At 34.8% G+C, this 24492-nt stretch overlaps 1 protein-coding gene across 1 annotated transcript in view; it reads left to right on the top strand.

Moving 5' to 3' along the window:
• The window catches only part of LOC127999806 (A disintegrin and metalloproteinase with thrombospondin motifs 3), an 85107-nt gene extending 61138 nt beyond the window's left edge, over window positions 1-23969 (top strand). Inside the window, exons 16-22 of the mRNA XM_052592212.1 lie at window positions 4441-4521; window positions 6101-6264; window positions 11540-11696; window positions 12156-12288; window positions 16472-16679; window positions 17764-17881; window positions 21526-23969. Coding sequence (XP_052448172.1) covers window positions 4441-4521; window positions 6101-6264; window positions 11540-11696; window positions 12156-12288; window positions 16472-16679; window positions 17764-17881; window positions 21526-22004 — 1340 coding nt within the window. The 3' untranslated portion in view covers window positions 22005-23969. The remainder of the gene's footprint in view (window positions 1-4440; window positions 4522-6100; window positions 6265-11539; window positions 11697-12155; window positions 12289-16471; window positions 16680-17763; window positions 17882-21525) is intronic.
• The last annotated feature ends 523 nt before the right edge of the window (window positions 23970-24492 follow it).

Genomic DNA, 24492 nt, shown 5'->3' with positions numbered 1-24492 from the left:
TAGATTTCATTATTATTCAGCAAACAGCAGTCAGGGATGAAAGCATGGTTTTCATCTAATTGGTTTCCTTAAGCAACCATCAGTTTATTTGTTTTATTATATTTGCTAGTTGTGTAGCCCTAGTGGGAGCTTGAGGTTTGCACCAGACCGCATTTAGCCTAAAAATAGATTCCCCCACTGTGATAGCATTTTTAAAATACATTTGTAATTATAGTATTATAATTTCAGGATGTTTAGGCACATTGTCACTGTGTCTGGAAACAGGTATTCAATTAAAGCGCCACAAATTCCAGTTACAAATATTTCCTTGTCTGCAGGGACTGTAGAATCATAATTTGATCATGCATTCAGATGACCAATTAAAACTTGCAGACACACTTGTTCTTTGATTCTCACTTTAATGACGTAAATATAGTAATAAAAAGAATAATAAATCAATATATACAAGGAATGCGTTTATTCTGTGAGGATGTATTAAATTGAGCAAAAGTGACAGTAAAGACATTTAATACATGACTCTCTGGAAGAATAAATTCTGATTGGCCAGTCACGGCATTCCATGGTGTGTTATTGCCCGATAACAACCATCGTCATTAGCAACGGCGAATAACACTGCTCATCTGTGTATTTGAGGCCAGCGTTTCTTTCACATCTCTCATATCACACCACTGCGCTCTCTCTCTCTCTCTCTCTCTCTCTCTCTCTCTCTCTCTCTCTCTCTCTCTTTTCAGATTATTCTTATATGCAACTTATATGCAACTCGTCTTGCAGCCCAATTATCAACCTGATTTACTGTCAATTTAAACCAGAGGATTTCAGTATAAATAGAAGATATGCGTTAAAGTGTTCATCTTGTTTCCAGAATGATTGTTGTGTATATTTTAATTGATTTAAGATACTTAACATGTAAGATTTTAAAATGCTTTCTTGTCAAATAACATTAGCAATCATAACAGAAGCTGTGTAATGAGTTATATGACTGTACTGGCTTTTTTTCTTAAAGATTATTATTTTTTTACTGATAATGGCTTCTCTGCCCATCCCTGCAGCACAATTATAGTACTCCTGAAATTGTTTCTTTATACCTGCATGAAACCGCACAAAACCTGTCACAATATTGTCACAATGCATATCAACATTTTCTTGCTTGTTCTTCCAACTTGCATGTATGTTGATAAAGATAACTTGTCTTAAAGCAATGGTTGTGTATTGGCCTGATCAGTCACTAGAAAAGTTAAACACTTCCCCATTTGTTCAGAATGTTTGGGCCACTGGTGGCTTTTATAGTTTTATTTTTATTTTATTATTATTTTTTATATGTATCCCACGAGTCCTCTTGCTATTTTGTCCCCAATTTTTCCTTTTTAAATTAGCTGATGATCCATGTAGTAGTTTTAATAGCATATACAGTAAGAATACAACCAAATGGAAAATATATTAAAGGGAATAATTTCCCTCTATTAATCCTATTCGTTTAACTTAATGGTGTATTACACTCATGTTTAGAGAGGAACCCAATGCACAAAGGGCATAGGGCTGACATCTTTATAATGACCCTGGAAGAGCAGCATATACAGTAGCTGTTTTTGATGCAAAGTTGGGAACTATACTACATGCAGTTCTTCAGAGCTATGCCTCTTCTGAACCCAAAAATACATAACACCACTGAGGAATCAAATAATTGTAGCATAAATATGCAAATCATGATCTTAGGATAAAGTATCATTGTTTCATTGCAGTTATTTACAGAACTGCCTAATTTGACTTTTACATAGACATACAGTCACAACAGATCCTCAAAATATGTCCATATGGCCTGCTGTTTATTAACAAGGTGGCATACAAGCCTGTACAATTACATTAACACACACTAATGCTAATGCATAATGAAGCACAGCACTTGCACAGATGGCAGGACAATTGTGTCTAGGAATAAGGATTTGTGTTTGTGTGTCAGTGTTGGTTTTGTTGCATTTTTAAGACATGGCATGTGGCATAATTGAGTTGATGTACATAATAATAAGTCTGGCTTTTCAGATGTGATTCCACGTGTGTTATAAATAATGTGCAAACCTTTTAATTAGCATGGTGTCACGTGTTATATTTGCTTGTGACAATGAATGAATGTTTCATTCTGGCTCTAACCAGAAATTGCATGATGTTTCCTGACTTTGTCATACGGTATGTCATAATGGATGATTGTACACAATTTGTGATGCTTTATATCACAAATTTTAATGACAATTCCTTACACTGTACTTTCTTAATATCATTACTACATTTAACACGTTGTTTGCATGAACTAAATCAGCATTTTGACCTTTCTCTAACTCTATCTTGTTTTTCAATCAATCACTTTTTTAACAGGAAAAAAGTTAAGCAAGAGATCCCAAAAAGAAATCCCTGTGTTGGAAAACACAACCTGCAAGTATCTTATATTGTCTAATTCTACACTTCTCTGCTGTAGTACTGCTGTGTTTTGCATTGACTCTAGCTTGTAGCTTTTAAGCAATATTCAGCAGTTTATCTAAATGAAGCATTTGAAGAATGCTAATGGTTACAACAGAAAATAACTTTGATTCCCTGGCTTTGATTAGAAAACTCAAGGAAAATCTAATTTGCAGTAATGCACTTACAATGGTTGCCCAAGGGGTAAAGGTATTGAATAGCTTAGAAGCAGAAATGCGAAGGTCATACTTTTCTTGAAGCACTTGAATTATTCATTAAAATTGTTCTGTTTAAATCATCCTTTTGAGGTGGCAACCTTTGATTCTGCATTATCAACACAATTCCTGTGTGAAATTTATTCCATGTATAACCACGTTTTATGGTCAGTTTCTTCCTTGAACTAATATTGTTGTGTAGATGTGAAATTTGACTGTTCCAACCTTTGAAGCACAGAAAAAGTTCTATGATAGTAGTTTCATGCTATTATACAGTATATATATTCTGTGACTTTAATTTTAATGATATAATATTTTAGATTTTAAATATTTTTTGTGGTGTTGCACATTATAGATTTTAAATGTAAGTACATTACTGTGCAAGTGTTTTCCTTTGTTTTTGTATTAAAAAAAAGGAACAGATTATAATTATTTTCTCTTGTGACAGACAGCATTCCACAGATAAGATCAAGTTAAATTTAACTCAGAATCTTCCTTAAAGGTTTGGCATAAAATTGATGTGTGGTACAAACTCAGCTTGATTAAATGCCCAATGAAAACAATCCTTACAACAAACCGAAGTTAATCTAAAAATGTAAATAATTTACACACCTTCAAGTCATTCCAAACCTGCTTGCATATGTCTGTTGCATTCTTCAGAATGTCTCCTTTTTTTTGGTTCCAAAAAGGTTTGGAATGACATTAAATGATTTTCATTTTTGGTCACCTATCTCTCTAAATAAAAAGGTCCTGAAGAGCTTCGTCAAAAAATGGCCATATTTCATTGTAATATAATAAATATATAAAAATATGGAAATAGCATGAAAGCAATAGCATAAATAGCATAAATCTCATAGGATTAGTAAATAAATATGCTCTCTTTGTCTCTCTCCCTCACACACACACAGCGTTCCTTCCCCACCAACATCCCACAGTATTCCTGTCCATCTTCTTTAATCTCCCTTTCACAACCCATTTTCTATTCCTGCTTATTTTCTGCCGATGCCTTCCTGTCCACATTAATCGATGATAAAGCGTCCCAGCAGACGTTACCTTAAGTGGCTCGATCCTCCATTGTAACGATTCGACTCCTGGCCACCATTTCACATCACACGTGTGTCTCAGACAGGCGTCATGCTGCTAGAGATGCCTAGCTTAGAGACATTTAACATGTCAATGACAATGAGTGTTGGGCAAAATGACGTAACGAACCCTTCTTATCCTAAAGGGAAAACAAGAGGAGCCTTCATGCTGCCGAAAGGAGCTCGCAATGTGTTTCTGAATGAAACAGAGGATTCTAGAAATGTGATGGGTGAGTGGTATCACACTTTGCGGAGGAACGGGCATCGGTAGAGAAGGCATCAGTGGTGTTTTTGTGTTCTTGTGTGATGTGTTGCTGACTCAAAGCTCCTCCATTCAGCATCCTTCTCAATTAGTTTTACATAACAATCGTCCATGGTCTTGACTTTTCGCTGGACATTGTTATTGGAGCTTCTGAAGGATTTGTCATCTATTCGCATGGGTGTGAATATATGAAATGAATGGATGAGGAACCTTCTGTCATGATTTGAGGTTTGTCCCATAGGCTTGTCATGACCCTGCTTGATGGACAGTTACAGTATTCCAACTGTTCAAATCTGAAAGCTTTAGTAATGTACTCCTGTAGAAATGCCTTCTAGTGATGCCCACCTCTGCAAAGATCAAGCCGTAGTAGAACTTCTTAGCTAACTAATTGCTTCTGCTGTCTCTCCCTTTGCCCTTTTTCGCCATTGCAAAGGTTACCTAAAGATGTTTCTCATTCCTCCTGGGGCTAGACATGTGATCATACAAGAACATGAGGCTTCTCCTCAAATTCTTGGTAAGTGATATCTGTCCTTGTCTATCTCAAGCTTAACAGCAAGAAGATCAAATGCATGCTCATGTATTCTGTGCCTGTTCTGGGTAACTATGCTCAGTGAATCCATATCAACCCAATACACACCATCATATCAATGTATTCATATAAAAGAGCTTGTGCATTTGACTGGAAGTGCATTAGACGGAATTAGACTCACAGATTTTAGAGACAACCGCGGTCTACCACAATTTGTCCGTGGCATTGTGAACCACTGTCCTAAAACCTGAAAGCCTTTTCAAGCCGTGGGCTCATTTTGGAATTGACGGTGGATTTTTAGAATAGCTGATTTAGGAATGAATCGTGTTTCACATTTTGTTCCACAACATGAAATAGCTCAAACAGGAAACATACATAATGTTGTAGAACAAAACATGAACCTTTTTGGACCATTGTCTTCATTCTATTAATTTTGAAAACTCAGTACAGACAGAAATGATCACTTTTTAATGCACATAATCGAACCAGATGCTTTTATTCCAACAATATTCCCCTTTTTATAAGTGCTTTTCTGTGAATACAGGAGTTTGAATATTACTCCTCTGTAGTTAAGCTTTTAAACCTAACCTTTTTTTAATAAGTTAGATAAGATGTTCACAGTGACTTTACTGCCCAAGTTAACCTTTCAAGAGGTCTTCCAAAGGTAATTCTGTTTCAATAATACTTTCCTTTGGTTTTTTTTATAGTTTATTCATGCAAATTGCAGTTATCTATATATTTAACTTAACTGATTGCGATAATTAGATTCCTTCGCAGGTCTAAACACCATAGCAACACTATAATTAGATTCAAGTAATGTATTTTACATGTGAGTTCCATAATAAGAATCTGATATGGCTTGTAATGCAGAACTGTTTTTTTTCTCTCTCACTCTCTCTCTTTTTTGTACCACAGAGGAAATTCTCATTCTTGGGTGAATTAGCCTTTTAAGGTTAAGATATAGTAGATATGTTGGCAATAAACACAAACTCATCATGCTAAACATGTAGGAAATCAAAGGTCAACTTTGATTTCATGCATCAAATCTGGCCTAACACTTAATGTTCATTATTATAAAAAAAAAATTGCGACAATATTCTTCATAATTAGTATTCTGGAAACCTAATCTATTTTTGCACAATTGCAAGTGACATTTGATGACTTGCAGAAATGGTGATTGTCTTGACATCTGCGACTCTGCGCAGCTGTTCTTGTAATCACCATTTACATTCAAGCGAATGACCACTTAATTTCTCTCATGCTCTGAGCCAGAATGTGTCACTACTTATTTTTTGCAATATGTCAGTCAAATTGTCAAACTGTCCTCCTCCATACACTTGCCATATTGTTAAACAGCATATACTGTAAGCATATACATCATGTTTCTGAATAATTCAGTAAAGCTTTCAGAAATTGAAACTGCTCAATAAAACACTCATTGTTTTGAAAGTTAATTGTCTAATTCAGTGGCTGATATGATGACTTAATTGAACAAGATGATTCAGATCATTCTGTTAACTTATTCCTGAACTGTTGAAGAGTTGTAATTAATCCCTAATTGCAGCTGTCAAGAACCAGGCAACAGGGCATTACATTCTCAATGGCAAGGGAGAAGATGCGATATCTCAGTGCTTTATCGAGATGGGAGTGGAGTGGGACTACCTAATTGAAGATGATGTCGAGACTCTTCACACTGATGGTCCACTACATGATGCAATTGTTGTTCTGGTAAATAAAACTTTCTCTAATCTAACTGTAGCCTTAAATGAGATATGTGATCATGTGATATATTTAAGTATTAGCAACCCTTGATATAAAGGCACCATATTGATTATTGGCCAATAGTTTTAATTTTATTGGCTTATATTTAAGCTTATAATGGATATTTGATGTTGAATCTCACTTCCCGTTTTAACATTTGAAATACCTTTGCAGTCATCTGGAATTCACTTCAAGTTGATATTGAATTACTTAAATTATTAACACTAGTGATTTAATAAATGTACAGAAAGTAATCTTATACAGAGCCCCGCACATGACATTCAGGAAAAAATATTAGGCTAAATTGTGCACACGATTTACTAATTCGTTCCCTCAATGTACTAAAATGTGCACACCATTAATATTGCGTTCCCTCGATTTCCTAATTAGTTTGCTCGATTTGCTAAATTGGGAGTTTTTTTGACTTTTTAGTATCTATTTAGACAAATTAGTCTAACAGTTAAATGTTAAATAATGTTATTTTATTATAAGCCATTTGTTGTTTTTCTTCATAACATGAAAATATAATATTATAAAAAAATATATTATTAGATGTTGTTTATAGATATCCTTGAAATAATAGATGTACCTTCCCTCCGTTCACATTATATATATATATATATATATATATATATATATATATATATATATATATATATATATATATATATATATATATATATATATATATATATGCATTTAGGGTGCAACATGAAAACATGAATCAAATTAAATAGATTTACTCCTTTGTCAAAGGCCAGTTGTGCAGCAGCATATATATATTCCCTTTGATTACATTAATTGCGTTAGAACTAAGTGGGATGGAAATTGCTTGGTTGGCCATAGCAACCTTTATGTTATTACATTTTTTTCTATAGTTGCTTTTCATTCTCCTTTTGGTATTAAAACATTCAGTCTTCATTCTTTGATTGCTAAAAAGGAATTATGGAATTATTCTGGATTATGCTGAGCAGTCCATCATTTGAATAAGTATGTTAATGAAAATGCAAGGCTCAGTTATCATGACTTGCCTTGGCAAATATAAAAATGAAGCTATGCAAAGAGCCTTACACCTCCCCCGCAAACAGTACAGGATACTGTACGGTGTTGCACATCATGCCTCAGCATACACCATACACCAAAGTCACTGCTGATGTCTGTAATTTTTCCCTCCATGTTCATCACAATCAAACTCAAAGCAGCAGACTTCCCTCTTGGACATTTCTGACTGAAGAAAAAAAAGCTGCTATTTGCAGTCTTTGACATCTGTAAGAGGTGTTCATATAAGATTGCTGCAATTGACCATTTATAATCAAGTATACCACATATAGAGCCACATAACAAGAAGCACTAATGACCCATTCAGACTTAATGACTTTAATGGGGTCTCATGGACCCTTTTCACATTTCCGGGTTTCTCAGAAGCAGACGCCATCTTAGTTTGGTAAACTTCTATAGCAGTGAATGGGGGACTACCACAAATATATATTTTTCATCCCCATTTGCTCAAACAGCAAAAGAAAAACCACACGATAGTGTACTCATGAAACATAGAGAGAGACTGATAACGTCAGTCTCGCGTTAGCATTATCTTTTTTTTTTTTTTTTGATGCGAAGGTAATGTAATACAAAATATATTTATGTTATGAATGTACATACATCTTTTAAAAAATGCAAATACAAAAACCTTGGAGGATTTACAATGCTGGTGGCTGTTAAAACACATCATGTGAAAAGGGTCTATTCGATTTTCTTGCTGTTGAAAATTATATCAAGGTGAGTCAGTACAAATACATGAATCAAACTTACTCTGAATGTGCTAGTTTGCATAAAGTTAAATCTTTTGCATAAAGTTAAACCTTTTGCATCACTGGCCACGCCTACATTTGGCGATGGAAATCATCAACACTTTTTTTTTGTCACTATTGTAATTCACCCTCTAAGATGACATGATTTTCAGTCATATTGTTTACATGCACACCAGAAATTTCTTCTTAACTGCCATTTTCTTCTTATTTCTTAACTTTAGAAAAAATAAAAAATAACATTTTGTATTCCCAAATATTCTTATCTTTTTTCTTAAGATTGTTCTTGAGACAAAACCTAAGAAAAATTCAAATTCTTGAAAATAATTTTCTTAAAGAAATCATTGTAAATAGCTTTTTAATTTTAGGACAGCCCCAGACTTGTCTTAAATCCCAAACAGTAAGAATAATTTATTGGGTTATTTCAAATTATTTTTTTACATTTTATTTATTATAACAACAGTTACATATAATACATAGTAGGACTAGCGATGTGCACAAGTTTTCTGAAGGGACAGCGATGACTGTTAATGTAAACATGATCAGTTATGAGAAGCCTATATGTGACGCTACTTTTTACTGACTTCAAAACTCAGCAGCAACTCTAAAATTAGTCAGATAGGGAGCTTTAATTGAACGCTTTTAATTTTAGCTTATAAATACGAAATAATCTTTGGTAGTATTCCGCGCATATGAATGTGCGGGACGCATTTGCTATAGAAGCGTGGACTCACATACCGGAAGCGTTCACTCAGATGAGAGTGCAAAAACACAGCACAAAAATGAATTAAACATATCGCTGAAGCTTGAGACAGGCTATTTTAAAAGTAACTGTTCAAAAACACACCGCATTAAAAACGTTAGGCTAGGCGCCATTCAAAGTCATGATGAAAAAATGTTGTGTGCTTATTATGATTATTAAGGTAATCTGCAGGAAGTGCAAAAAGACAATACTGTGAGTTTATCAGTGCGTCATGTATTCATTCAGATAATGGCTGGTATTTTCTTCTTTTACGAAAAAAAATAAGATGTTCTTAAGAATATATTTGAGAACTTAATTAAGAGACCACCCTATATGTTAAACAAAACGTGATTATTTATAGTGAGAACATGCTACGATTGGCTTGAGGAGACCGTGACAATAGACTGAGTCCATAAATTCAGTTGATTTTCAGCTTCTTGATGCTAGAACTGTTTCAAATGCAAAGCGAGTGATCCACAAATGTGTGCAGTGATCTACATATGTACAGAACGCGATTCACAAGTCATAAATGGCAGGTAAAAATTTACTTGTGAATATGTTTATTTGCAAACCATTTTATTTATTTGTGAATTTAATTAATGTGTGTAAAACTCTGAGGTTTAGTTGTGGATCTAATTAAATTTTTTTGTCAACATGTTTCATTTTTTATAAATCTCTGTACATTTGTGGATCTATTATATCTGCAACATTTCTACCCCCATAGAGGAATCAATTGATGATACAGTATATGTTTATATTAAAGATGTTATACTAGAGTGTCAAAAGGATATGCATCATAAATATTTAGCTTTTTTTTTTTTTACTAATGTGACTGTTTTTCTTTCTTTCTTTTCCAATATTAGCGCATGAGCATGCTTAGGTGTACAGATTTGATGAATATCTGACATGCGTGACAGTTCATGTTGCACAGTCAAACTTGAATTTTACCCAGAACTGTATTGATATCATGCAACCTGTCATCATTCCTGCAGATAAGACACTACAACATGGCACAAGTAATGTCAATGTCACCGGTTCGACTGCCAGGGAATGCTAAACTGATAAAATGTATACATTAAATGTATAAATATAATATGCTAAGACAATAATGTAAATAGCATAGGCCAGGTGATTTATGCAAGATTTCTCCATTTAATCACAATCAGTCTAGGAGAAACAAATGAGATATTAAATACATTTCTTTTATAAATTGCTTGCTATGAAGAGTGGTCAGAGAAAAGAGTTTTCTTAATCAAGCTTAATCATGACATATTTTGTAGAGGTCCTAAGTCTGTGATAAACTTTAAATGGTGATGTAATGTCCACTGGTCTGAATTTGATATATGAATGTACAATAATATATGATTGGTAGTTATTTTATATAGCATTGCAGAAATACACACACACACACACACACACACACACAAAACAAAACAAAGCAATGATGTACTTTTTAGGATTTAGAAATAGGATGTTATTTTCATTTTTACAGTCTTGCTTCAAGCCAATCTTATAACTGACTGTAGCTGTCTCGCATGAAATGCCACAACAACTCAGTTAGATTAAGTTGAAGGCTTTGACCTGTCAAAGCACAACAGTTCTTCTACTTAAGCTTTGCAATTCCACTTGAATATTCCCTTGTTTAAGATCTTTTTGTGTGGTATGACCTACTTTCCATAAAGCATAATCTCATGGATAGACACATTGACATTTTCCTGTACAATACATTACTATAGTCCACAATTCATCAATTCTTTAATGGCCACAAGCCATCCTGGTTCTCAGACTGAAAATAAACAAACAAACAAAAATTTCTAACCAGATGTCATTTTTTGAATGTAGCATTTGGTTCTGCTGAAAATAATTTGTGTTCCCTGCAAGGTGAATTCATGAACACTGACATCAGCCAGTTTAGAATATGCAAGGAGATCTTTAGATGTGTTTCAAGCCTTGCTTACAGAGAAATTAACAACCTAGGCAAAGGCAAAAACAGTGTTGAATGTCTTTAATTTATACAGGCCAGTGTTTTTAATAATGACTTTGTGACCTTAAAACACACACAAATTTGTTTCTGACCAGTGCGTCTTTCAAATGAATGCTGTTTCAATTTACAATGACAAATGAGACTGTATTCGGTACACCAAATACACTGCCTGATACAGCATGTGTTCAGTTACACTCTACCTACTAGTTACCTCAAATTTATGCAAAATTAATGCAGGAATTTTATCATTTTAATGGGTTTACCATCTTTTTCACACCATCATAAAATGCAAAAATTGCTTCGAATAAGTTTATAATTGCATGTGCTGGCTTCTGAATGCTAATCTCTGACTTGCATATTGATTTTATATCAGGTTAAAGTATTAGGGAAATACGAATGACTATTAGAATATGAATATCTGAAGTTCGCATGAAATTGTAAGTTACAACAGCAGTAACAAACTAAAGCAAAATTAGTCGTCCTTGAGACGACTCCACAAGCGTGTGCAGTTAGGCTTGTCATGCTCGTTTCATTTTCGAACCTAATTAAACAAATCCTCGTCTGAGTCATCTCACACAGAGGGCAACACATAAATTTGCATCCTCTTACATATGCATGAACAAATGCTAAATCCCTGCGTACATAATCAAATGCCTGTAAATATCACTTTATTTCTGAAACTTTTGTCCTATTGTTTTTCATCTCCATTAGATTATACCTAAAGACAACGAGACGAGGTCCACACTAATGTACAAATACATCATCCACGAAGATTCAGTGCCCCTTAACAACAATAATGTCATTCAGGAGGACACATATGAATGGGCACTCAAGAGCTGGTCCCAATGTTCAAGACCTTGTGCTGGAGGTAACGTTCAACTCTAACAATCTCTTAGCTCTTCTAGGTTACTCAAATATGTACATTTATTTGAACTGAACTTTTCATTGTACACATTGTTTCAATGCAGCTTTACAGAAAATCATGATGTTAATATTTATAATATCTTAAAATCTTCATGCCTCATTGTCACATTTAGCAGATTATTATTGGCCAATAATATAGTTTACATTTTGCAACAATAAATACAATCAATTTGATCAGTGTATCAATTGCATTCAATTGTCCAATAATTCAAATGTTCAATGTTACTGTATACAGTGTCACAATTTTAACATTTAACAATTTTAACATAATAATTGCGACACCCAAGAAACAACATCTGGGTCTAATGAGTTTCTTGGGGTGGATTTTTTTATTCTGGCAGCCCAGTCTATTAACATTATGCATCATGGTTCTTTTTGCTCTTTTGTTTTATTTCATCTTTAGGATTCCAGTACACCAAATATGGGTGTCGTAAAAAAGGTGACAACAAAATGGTGCACAAAGGCTACTGTGACATCACCAAGAAACCCAAACCTATTCGACGAATGTGTAACTTACAGGACTGTACAAAACCAGAGTAAGTCAAATTGAAACAGTTTCTAACAGCACACAATAACTGAAGTCTTTTTCACTGAAATGGAAGGTAGAATAGGTTGTCATGGTACAGAATCTGATTTCCTATTTCATCACATTTAACTCAATCTAAACATCACTAAATAATGTATAAGCACTCATGCTTCACCATTCTAGCCGTGAGAGCTCTGAGCTGGATTTTCATTGCTTTATACCTTTGGGTATTCTTGCTTCATTCATCTCTCTTGTCAGAGGCAAAGAAGAAATCTTCAGCCACAGCCTCACGACTTTCTTTCAATCTTTCTGAAAGAAAACCAGAAAATATAATTGTAGTTGTTTTTGTTTTGTTTTTATCCAACATGTGTCCATGGCTGGCTTTTATGATTAACACATGGAATGTATATACTGTATAAGAGTTATTAAGACCCTTCTGCATCAACCTACACAAGTCACTGAGCGCACATCATCTCAACACATCTTTTTTATTTAAATATGCACAGTACTGTAGGTTGTGAATCCTTTATATTTTTATCACAACACCACAATCCCACTACCTCTCCACCTGATAGTGTTGAGAGTTTCTCAGTACTCATATTTCAGAAAAGAAATAGAAAACACATTGAATTTTTTTTTGTGTTGTCTCAAGCAGTTATTCTGCTTTTATGAGCCATAGCCACATCTTTCATAGAAGATTAAATGCTCTCCGCTTTCTGCTGTTCATAGGCTTATTGTTTTCACAAAAGATCCAGCTGTTTAATAGTCATATCACTGCTTGAAAAATCTTTCTGTGAAGTGTTTGTAAATGGAAATTACATTGTTACCTTAGTTTAGTCTTCCAGACGAATTACACTCAAACTGAAGGGAGCTTTTGTATTGTTTATAGCCATTTATATTGCACTGAATTTTGCAGTCTATCCACTTTTTGTTGTGTTGGGCATCACATTGTTTTAAAAAGAGATTGGGACAGTTGAGGTTTTGCAGATATGCTGGTAGTAATGTCACAAAAGGCATGGATATGAATAAATTAATTAGGTTCATCTTCATATTTCCTCAACTGTTATAAATGCACTTTATAAGATCTAAATTAAGCACTTGAGCAGTCAAGGGTATAAACAGTGTCTGTGAGAGTAGAATAGGTGTCATGTTATTTTAGGTGAAGGGATGGAAAAATTGCAAATGAAAAAAAAAATTAAAATGAGCACAAGCCATAGGCTCAGACCAAACACACTCAAAGCCCCCCGCTCCCACGAAAACAAGACATGACAGGAGTTTCAGGGCTGTGTCACAAATCCACAAATAAACTAGACTGAAGTGACAGGACCCTGACACTAGGTCTACTCATAAATTGGAGTTAATCTCCTGCAAATATGTTTTTATCAAGATATACTCACTCTCTATTGGAGTGCAAGTCTCTGTGTCTGGAGCTTTTCATTAAGAGGGAATAAAGTGGATGCCACCACCTATTAACAGCTGGCTGAGCTTTATAAATCATATATTTGAGACTGCTAGATATGCTAAAGGAACGAACATATTGTTGTAGATGTTTCAAATGAGTAATCACTTCCTTTGATAAACTAGCATCAGAGTGACTAGCACTGTAGAGCTCTGCAGAATAAGGACACTTAATGGGATTAGAATTAGAGCCTCTGACATGTGATAGTCAGTTGTTTACTCTCCCACATCACATTGCATATTTCCTGCTGAGAGGAAAGTCACATCATTTTGATTATGCTTTAGACTTTCTCATAGATTATACTTTTAATGTGGCCCAGGAATGAAAACTCTGTGCAGATTGAGGCGTTATTATTCATTATATCTCTTAACACTTTTGAAAGTGAGAGCGATATTTCTAAAAATCATAAATAGGATTTGAAAAGGTGCACAAATGAATATTTTTGGGGGGTAAAAATGAAAAATATATAAATGTTAATGGTTAACTGCAGGATCTGTTGCAAAATCATTTCATTTTCCTCAAACTGAACTGTTGCTGGAGAGCCAGCTGCTGTGACTCCTTCCCATTTCAATTCTGATATTTCCTCTGTCTTCCCATCTGTCACTAGGGCTCCTCCTCCTTCCCATCTGCAGAGGATGAGATTGTGCCTGCAGTTCTTCCTGCATTTCCCTTTTCCCATTCCCTCTGCATTCACTTGTCCTAGTTTTAATTTAGACTCTGCAGGTGGTGGACATTTTAGTTTCCCTCGCCTCCCTATTAATATGTTTTTGTTTTTTGTTTTTGCCAGAAAATCTGTGGAAAATAATTCAATATGGTAAAATGTACTATTATTAAATATTAAATGTACTACTATTAAAACTAAAACTAAAAAATTAATGAACATTGGGGATTGTATCTATTCTGCAGGTCAGCCTACAGCTTGGTATCATAGTCAACATTCTCCTCACTCTGCTGCTTAGGTTTTGGTGGCTTGTTTTATTAACAAGCTTGGAAGAAAACCTATTTCTGCCCAGCATTGTCTTCAACAGGCAAAAATGGTTAATTCACTTAAAGAAATGAAAGATCCTTCATCATTTACTCACCCTCATGTTGTTCCAAACCTGTATGAAAAAGTGCAGAATGGACATCCTGTTATATATATATAAAAAAAATAATATATTTTTGTGCACCATGACAGATAGAATGTCATAATGGTTTCAGAAGATGGGAAGGTGAGGACATGACAGAATTTTCTTAAGGCTGCACAGTCTTCACTTCATCTTATCAGTTATATTTCTATTTAAGCCACTATATTCAGCAGACAACCAGGCTTTTCAAAAAGCACCCTAAATCCAAACTAAACACTCCAGTATGGTTAATTAATCCAGGAAAATGAGACGCTTTCCAGGGTACGTACATGCCACATGTTCTTTAGTTTCTAATCACATCTTTTAAAGAATGACCCGTAGACTTCCTCACATATTTATTTACCCAAAAAAGGCATTAACCTGCTTGTAACGCATTGACTTCCTGACCATGTCATGTGGCTGTTTATTGTATTAAGCACTTCACTGCAATCAAGCATGCTGCTTGTAACAGTTAAAACCAAATGGATACTAGCGAGAAGAGCAGTATTTTGCATTAAGCCATAAAAAAAATATTTTTATGATTAATGTAACTTAATTTTAATATTTTAAATCAACTGTTATATTTAAGCAGATGCCAGTGTATGTTCAAGGTGAATTACATAAGAGCAATAGTACAGGCTGCACTGTTTAATTACTGTATGCCTGTTCACACAGGTCGATGATGCCTCTGCTGATGCCCCACATTAATGACAAATTCAGTTCAACTGCAGTGCCAATGTTAAAAAGACCTTCATTTCACATAATTGAATTGAGCCAACTGAAAGTGTTCAATGCAGCAAATCCAAAATCAATTTTGAGTTATGGAATCTTTTACGGTCATTGCAAACCTTCATGACTGCTATTCCTATTCTATGGAAGGCAAAAGATATTTAAAAAAATGCTTGTAAACAGATGCATCCCACTTTTAGTTCACCATGCCAAGCGTTTACATTCTCTGATCACATTCTGAGTGCTAAACAGACCAGATTCATTTTATCCTACACAGATTTGTTAGCAGCTGCTCTGTCAAGGAATAATGAATGGAATCTCCTGCTGTTTAAGCAGGAAATGTGGTGTGCAGTTTTATAGTCTTGAAAAATGGGACCGACCTGTGAATGGTAACACTAGTCAAACAGATAAGGATAATTGAACACTGTAGAGAATTTATTTCAGAATCAGAATGATTAACATTTTGAATGTAGTCAGCACATGTAATAATATATTACTTTACAAATACATGGTTTATAATTTTCGTATTGTAAAAAAAGAGATTATCACTGTGAAGAGAATAGGCCTAGATTAATTAAATAAAATAATCAAAAAGAATAAATGCATTAGTTGGTCATAATGATTTGTCTAATGATAAGCTTAAAGTGACAATTGACCTAAAAAGGATTCTGTCATTTATTACTCACCCTCAAGTTGTTACAAATGCATACAGGTTGGAAACAACTTGAGAGTGCGTAAATGATGACATAATTTGAATTTTACCTTGAACTATCCCTTTAAATGTGTGGTATAAGATGTTTTCCTCCTATGAATCTAAGTAGAGGTTTGGATATGAAAAAAAAACTATTCAATATATCAAATCTTAGATAGCAGATTCAGATTCATTTGTCTTCTGACAGATGGATCACAGAAGAGTGGGAACATTGTACTAAAACCTGTGGGAGCTTGGGATACCAAATCCGCACCGTGCGCTGTGTCCAGTTCCTTCATGAAGGCACAAACCGCTCCATCCACAGCAAGTACTGCAGCGGGGAAAAGCCTGAGATCAGGAGGCCATGTAACGGAGTGCCCTGCCCTGCCCAATGGAGAACCGGGGCCTGGTCAGAGGTATGTTTTTTCTCAGGTCACACGATGTTTTGTTGCTATGAATACAAAAGCTGACAAGCTTTTTGAGAGTAGCATTTGGGAAAGTGAGAAGATTGGTTCAATTATATTCTGATACTATCTGCAAGCAATTTTCAGTGTAATTGGGCTTAAAATCATTGTGAAACTAAAAAAATCTCATCTGAAGATTGTGTTTAACACATCCTAAGATTTTGTTTGTTTGCTTGTTTTGTTGTTATAGTTTTTTTTTTTTTTTTTTTTTTTTTTTTTGGAGTGCCTAGAAAATAAACAAATTAATTGGTACTTTTTACCTTGAAATTAGAAGCATTCTCTTGCACTGACAATGTCCAAGCAAGGCCTGACAGTTTCATTGATTTTAAGTCAATGATTCTGATTCACCAAGAGAGTCATGACAGTAACCTCATTATCTAGCTGTGTCAGAATTTGAAGCTAAAATCCAGGCTTTGAGTGTTTCATTGCCAGAAGACTTCTGAAGATGTTAAATATTATACAGAGATATCGAGCTCAAGCAAGTGCGCTGCAGGTCAGTGTAATCCTCTATTGAACCAGTCTGTGTGGTATTGATTCAACACCAAGCTCTGACAGTGAACAATGAGTCATTGATTTGGCCGTCTGTAAACGCACAAACTGGACAGAATGCATGAGTATGCAAATTGGTATGTGCCTTATGTCCAGTTTGTAGTATAAATAGTGTTCACACTGAAAATTCCAAAAAGACAAAGTGCACTTCAAAGAAATGTTTGTTTGAAACTTCATGTGCTTAATTGTTGCAGCTTTTCTTACATAAGGGACAGGGAGAAGCTATCAGACTCTGATGCAAAATAACTTCATAAAATGGTTTCTGTTTCTGCAGTGTCACTCTCTGTAGCCCCAATTACTTTGAAATCTCATTGGTCTTAATCTGCTCCTCATAATTACAGTAAACATCAAATATCTTCTGTTTGACTGTGATTGTGTACTGGATAAACAAATTGCTTTGTGCTAGTGTATGACACAGTGTTGGATGTTAGAAGCCATATGTTTTTTTTCTGTAGTTTGTAGACTCAACTTCTTTCTTATCTCTCAGTGCTCAGTGTCCTGTGGAGAGGGTGTGTCTCAACGTCTGGTCACATGTCGCAGTGGAGATCAATGCACCGGTGAGAAGCCTGAGTTACAAAAGACCTGCAGGCCAGGACCCTGCCATGGTAAGATAACGCAGATACACCATTGCAAATTATGAAAGCCAAAGCAAAGAATTGGTTTGAACAGAAAGCAACATTGGGACAACAATCTGCACTCAAGAGATTTTATAAAGTCTTGAATGTATGATCTGTGCATGTTGTTCATTAAAAAAGAAAATAAGATAATTAAAAATATAGTAAAGTGCACAAATGCATCTGCATTGATGACATTATTCATGGTGCTCTTGACCACAGTCAGTTTCCCAGAATGCTTTCGTGGTCTGTGAACTTCTCAACTGTTCTCTGGAGAAGGTTTTACCCTGTCTCAGTGGAGAGTTTTTATTTAGTCACACATCATGTATGAGAAAGCTATTAATTAGATCACATAATGCCTACAAGCTGGAAATTAACATGTTTTTTGCAGTGTTTCTGATTCATGAATAATGTACTCTCTTTCAAAATATCTTCCCAAAACCAGTTGCTTTTCTGAATCTCATAAGCAAGAAATTTTACATTTATCTTATTAACAGTGTTGGGGTAGTTACTCAAAAAATGTAATTAGTTACTAGTTACTTCTGTAAATTGTAATGAGATTACTTTACTAGTTAATGCATTTTGAAAGTAACTTCACTACTTATTACTTTACTTTTTTTAGGGCCCTATAAAATCCGTTTAATTTTTTCCAAATACCGTTTTCCGTAAAAATAAATTCTGGATTCAGTTTTTTCTGTTTTATTTTTTCTCAACTCGTCTTTAATGGTTAAATTTAAATGTATTCATCAAAAAGCATGTCTAATTAATTTAAATCATAACACTTACACATTTTCACAGCAATTTATTAAAAGTTTAACAAAAATGACATTTAGGGCCCTATGAAATGTTTTATTTTTTCTTCACTATATGTTTTATTTTTTAGCATTTAGTAGTAATTATTTAAATGCATAAGAACCCTTCATTTATTTTATTTTTTTTCTTCTTAAAATAGCCTTATGAAATGTTTTTTCCCCTCAGAAATTCTGTTGTGTTTTTACATTTTTCTGGGCATCAAATTAATGCTTAAAACATTCATTTAGATTTTCTTTTAAAGATAAATTGCATCTTTTTTCTTCTTCTGAGAAATATATTTTAAATCTGAGTATGAACAATGAACACAAACTATGCAGCATATAGCATACAGTGCAAAAACAGTGCAAATGATTCAAAAACTACACACAAAATGAGTGAGAAATATTAAACAGAAAAAGAGTGCAACAGAAAAAGAAATAGTGCAACTATCTTTATGAACTATATAATTATATAATGATTTACTTAGTATACGTAATAGACATAATATGAATGATCGATCCGTTGGCTGTAATCTGTGTCAGAAATTTTACCGGGACATCGCCTAGCGACCCAAGACATAAATTTTATCAGATATTTACCACTGTTTCATCCTTGTTTTTAATTTGTTTTACGTTGAAGTACTCTGTCGAGTGTTTTTTGTGCTTTTTCTGAGAGTTTTCTCATGCAAATGTGTTATTGTGTGTTTGTATTCAAGCGTTCACAACAGACTTTACTTTCACTTTGTTTTCATTCATTTTCCAAAGCAATATGTTAAGCGGTAGTTCAAAAGACTACTTATTGGTTTAATATGGGACAGTTTGCACCAATCTGGGCACGGGGGTGGGACTAAGTGTCTACAATCATTTCTGTTTGGCTCAGAGGAATGAAAGCATTGGTTTCTTCTGATGAATCAATGTTGTGAAAATGCCATGACGTAATCAAGTACACTACGGCGCCTCTGAATATCCAAATGAGATATTCCAAATGAGCCGCGGGCGGCTGTCTCAGTCTTTGAGGGTTAAGGGCTAAGATCAATTGTTATCGGGAAACCCGGCCCAGAACTTTACACACAGAAAAACACGGCATGTGTAACGCAGGAAAGCGCGTTCCTACATTCTAGTAAAGTACTGAAGTTACCAATATTATTAGTGTAATGAGTTACTTTACTTCGTTACCCAAAAAAGTAATATAGTTACTGTAATCTGTTACTTTGTAACTCATGACCCCCAACATTGGAGATTAATGCAACATGTTTTACTGCCATGATGCGTAGTGCCTACAGCTCAGAAAAAAATCGTATGTTAGAACACAGCAGACATCACTATGAACAGCACTTTCTTTATATCTGCTTGCATGATGCTTGCTCTAATTCCTTTTTAATAGCTTTACCCGCATCTGGTGGAAGTGGAAGATTAACAAAACACCAACCCTTTACAAATGGCACACTGCTTAACTTTTCAGCTGTGTACAGTATAAAGCAAGGCATTTTGCATTTTTTCAATAGGAAAAGAAAAAAACTAAATTGTGGTTCATCTGGTGACAACCGTCTTAAACCAGCTTGAACTGGAATGGCTATTTTTATGACTTGCATTAACTGAAAGACCCCAAGACTTTTGCATTTATTGTGGGCTTTTTCTTTTGTATTGAATGGTACAGTGAAAGCAGAGTAGAATAATAAAGTAAAGCTGAGGGGATCAGGAAATGATCCAAATCCGAGTGAGCCACACATAAGTGTCACAATGTAATCTACAGTGTTTACTCCACTGATTTATCAGTAATTCTGGAGAATAAAGGGATAGTCTACCCCAAAATTCTGTCAACATTTACTCACCCTCATTTCGCTCCAAACCTGTAGTCAAAAGGGATAATAACTGGTAAGCAAACAATAGGGAATACTGCATTCAGATGTACATTTTAAGGTAATCTTTTCTCATAGTCACACAGCTGGTCAGGATCTATGAATACTAATACAAGTTTAGTCACACTGTGTGATTGATTGCCTGACAGCTTACAGTTTATTCTGCATTTGTTGCTTTTAGCAATAAATAAATCACTGCTGTAAATGCTGGTTGTTTTTTAATTCAGTATATTCACGCACAAATCACAAGAACGGTGTTGTGTGCACAACATTCACACACACACAATGGTGTTCAATAGGGTCGAACTATATATATATATATATATATATATATATATATATATATATATATATATATATATATATATATATATATATATATATATGAAGAACCATGTATGAAGAAATATATTACTATGTATGAAGAAATGCTTCAGAAATATTTACAATTCTGCACTCTTTGTTTGATAATCAAATACAGAACTTTTAAAAAAGATTATGTACTGTATAAAAACAGCATATTTTACAAAAAAACAAAAACAAAAGGAGATTCAGAAAAGTTGAACTGTCTGGCCAAATTGGATTTTGAGGTAGCCAAATGGAGATAGACCATACCATGGGTGTAAATTAGCATCATTTGTTTTGCTTTTGGCATCTGAGGAGTGTGATGTCAGATGTAATATAAAGATCGACCAGGATAATGTTGAAAATGTTTCTTTTGTGTTACACAAAAGAGAGAAAGTCATATTAATTTGGAATGGCATGAAGGAGAACTAATGGGTGACCTCACATTGTGGTCCAAATTATTAAGTGAAATGCTGTCATAGTTGTGCATGGACAGCCTATTTTACTGCATGTAAAGGGACATTGTTTCTTCAGTGTTTGGTAATATTGGTGACATAAAGACCCTGAGTATTCAAGAAATCTGAAATGTGGAAAAGTGTGAGAAATAAAATGTAAAAAAAGCCTTCTGTTTCTCTGACAGATGAGCCTTGCGGAGGAGACAGGTCCATTTTCTGTCAGATGGAGGTTCTGGCTCGTTATTGCTCGATACCAGGTTACAGCAAGCTCTGCTGCGAATCCTGCAGTAAGCGAACTGGCACTTTTGTTCCTCTTCTGCACGAAGCTGCTAAGACGGAGGAGGAACTTCGCTTCAGTTCAGCCTCCCAACTTCTGGAGACACTCTCAGCCTCTGTAAACGGATCTCTGAAAGTCCCTCAGCAGCAGCAGCACCAGCGGGGATCCTCGTCACAAAGACAAATTGCCAAGCAGACCGCCTCTCCCCCGCCTCGCAAACTCAATACCGAGAACAGCAAGACTCAAAAGCGCCTCAAACCCGGTGCGAGGAATCTGCCTGCAATGACGATTCATAGCTCGTGGAACAAGGTTAAAGATGCATCATGGCAGCTGGAAAGTTTCCAAGAGAGTCAGTGGCCGACAGCACCATCCGAGGTGGAGAGATGAAGGCTAGTTTGTCTCTTTCTTCCTCTTATTAGTTTGTTGTAGACATAGACCTTTAACATTCATCTTTCCCTTCACATCCTCCTCAAGCAAGAGAGAGTAAAGTGCTGGTTCACTTTCAAATGTTCTCAATTCCCCCGCCAGCAGTATTTGTTGTTTAAAACACACTTGTCAGTCACACATTGTTGTGATGGGGAACATGCCAAAGGAAGTTCTTCTGATGATCCTCTCAGCAGTCTGGTCCATGGGGGTTTGGTGCGCGTACACGAAGAGACTCCAGTGGTGCTCATGAAGAAACGCTTGTAGTTGTATCCAACTTCACGATCTTTAAAGTCTTATTTTTACCAGGTTTGGCCAATTCATATTTATGAACGTTCCTGTAAATACTGTATATGGGAAATGTCAGTATTATTTTATACAAAATGAGAATAAGACATTCAGGAGCATTATTGGTGCTTTTTATATTAAGAACACCATAATAATAAGGTGCTATCATGTGCTATCAGCCATGAGTTCAGCACTGAAGAATATACATTCCAAACAAGTGTGAGCCCCAGAAACAAACAAGATTTACTTTTCATTCCAAAAGTATTTCATTCATGAATCAGCAAGTCATCGACCAAATTAATTCTCAAAGACTGTGAGACTGTTTTTTTGTTTTCCTCCTCATCTCCCCATGATTCTCTTTGAGACTTGCCTCTTAGATTTCCCTTTTTTTCTGTGTTACGAGTTTACTTTTGCAGACAGAAGTTTGTCTAGCCTATGATCACACTGAACGTTAATATCATGCCAAGCAGCTTCAACATGATGTAGGAGACCCATCTTATATATTGTGAGATGAATTGGAAATTTGAGCTGGAATTTGGGGGAGTAAAGCTGGACTTTCTGGAGATCTTATACTGTGAGACACTGCACAAGATATCTCACTTGAGGGAAAGGCAAGCTATTTATTTTTATAATCAAGGATTATATCTCAACCACGATGCATCTGACTGCAATCCCAAGGAAACCAGTTAGTCTATCAGTGGAGTTCATAACAGCACACACACGTTCACCTGTGTGCCACTGTAAAGTGATTGTAAATACCATTGAGAACTTTAGAGTATTTATTAAGATTTAAAGTTCAACATCATGTTTTATGTGACACATTATCTGTCACTTCAGACCATAAATACGGACTCCCATCAAGTAGTAAATGTAGCTCTCAAAAGTAAACACAGAAACAAAAGTAGACGTATGGATAACCTTATTGTTGTTGCTTTAACTGCCTTTTTAGTTCAAATGAGACACATGCTCAGTTTTTGAGATGTTATAATAAGGGAAAGCTGTTTCACAGCCATTTTAGAATAGAAATATTGTATAGAAAATCTGAAACAAAGCTGTCATTTACAGTGATTCATTTTGTCCTTTACCCGCAAATCCCCCAGTCATGCACAAAACTGCTATTACAGTTAATTCGTAGCTTTAACTGAAAAAAAAGAGACAAAATTATAGTGGATTTAGATCCTCTGGATTACACAAAAGTCATATCTGCATACAGATCAGTAGCAGTTATCTTTGGACATCATTCATTCGATGATGAAAGCTAAGGTGAACATTGTGTGAATCACAAAATTATTATTATTATTTTAATCTTTGTTCACTTTCTGCTAAATAAAAAAATTGTTGCAAATATAATCGACAAGCTTTCGGAGACCCAAAGAATGCGAGATAGTTAAATTGACAATCCCTAAGCCACAGACTGACACCCAACATAAAGGATAAAAGTGTATTTATCCATACTATTCCATATTTGTTTAAGAGTTAATTGTTGTTCTGGCATACGTAGACACTTTCTGTTGCTAACTGCTTACAGTCATTGCTTTTTGTTTTAGTTTGTACTTTTGTTAGTTGTAATGGAAGTGTACACTACTGAGGCTGTTTGTTGTATTGGGGAGCACATAGCAATAAAGAAATTAATAAATACCACACTGTCTCTTAAGTGTAATATTTTAGGTTTGCTTTATTTTTATTTATTTATTTTTTCATTAAAGTTGAACTTATATTTCCCCTTTTCACTACTAAGCCCTTACAAGACTCTTAACAGTAAAAAATAAAAATAAAAAATCCGTTTTAAATCCTTGAAAATAATGTTGGTCAATGTTTAATAAATCCTAAATAAAGTTATTATATTAATCCTAAAATCAAATGTAATGTAATCAAAAATTTTTTTGGTTTGCACCCTTGCTAGCGTTAATACATTAATGAAATCTGTGATGAGAAATGTTCATCAACAAGGTTTTTTTTTTTTATTTGACAGTAATAAGGTCATAAAACGATGACACTATATCAACATGCAATATTGTTGAAAAAAAAGATGAGACTAAAACGTAGTTAAAAAAACTAAAACTTTACCAGATATCAAGTCCCCCAAACAGAGCTTTTCTGTTAAACACATACGTACTCTTCCCAGCTTTTTACTTATGCAATCTGCCATTAAAATCAAGCAAAA

The sequence above is a fragment of the Carassius gibelio genome, chromosome A5 (assembly GCF_023724105.1).
Source record: "Carassius gibelio isolate Cgi1373 ecotype wild population from Czech Republic chromosome A5, carGib1.2-hapl.c, whole genome shotgun sequence".
Taxonomy (NCBI): Eukaryota; Metazoa; Chordata; class Actinopteri; order Cypriniformes; family Cyprinidae; genus Carassius; species Carassius gibelio.
This window is presented reverse-complemented; position numbering and strand designations above follow the sequence as displayed.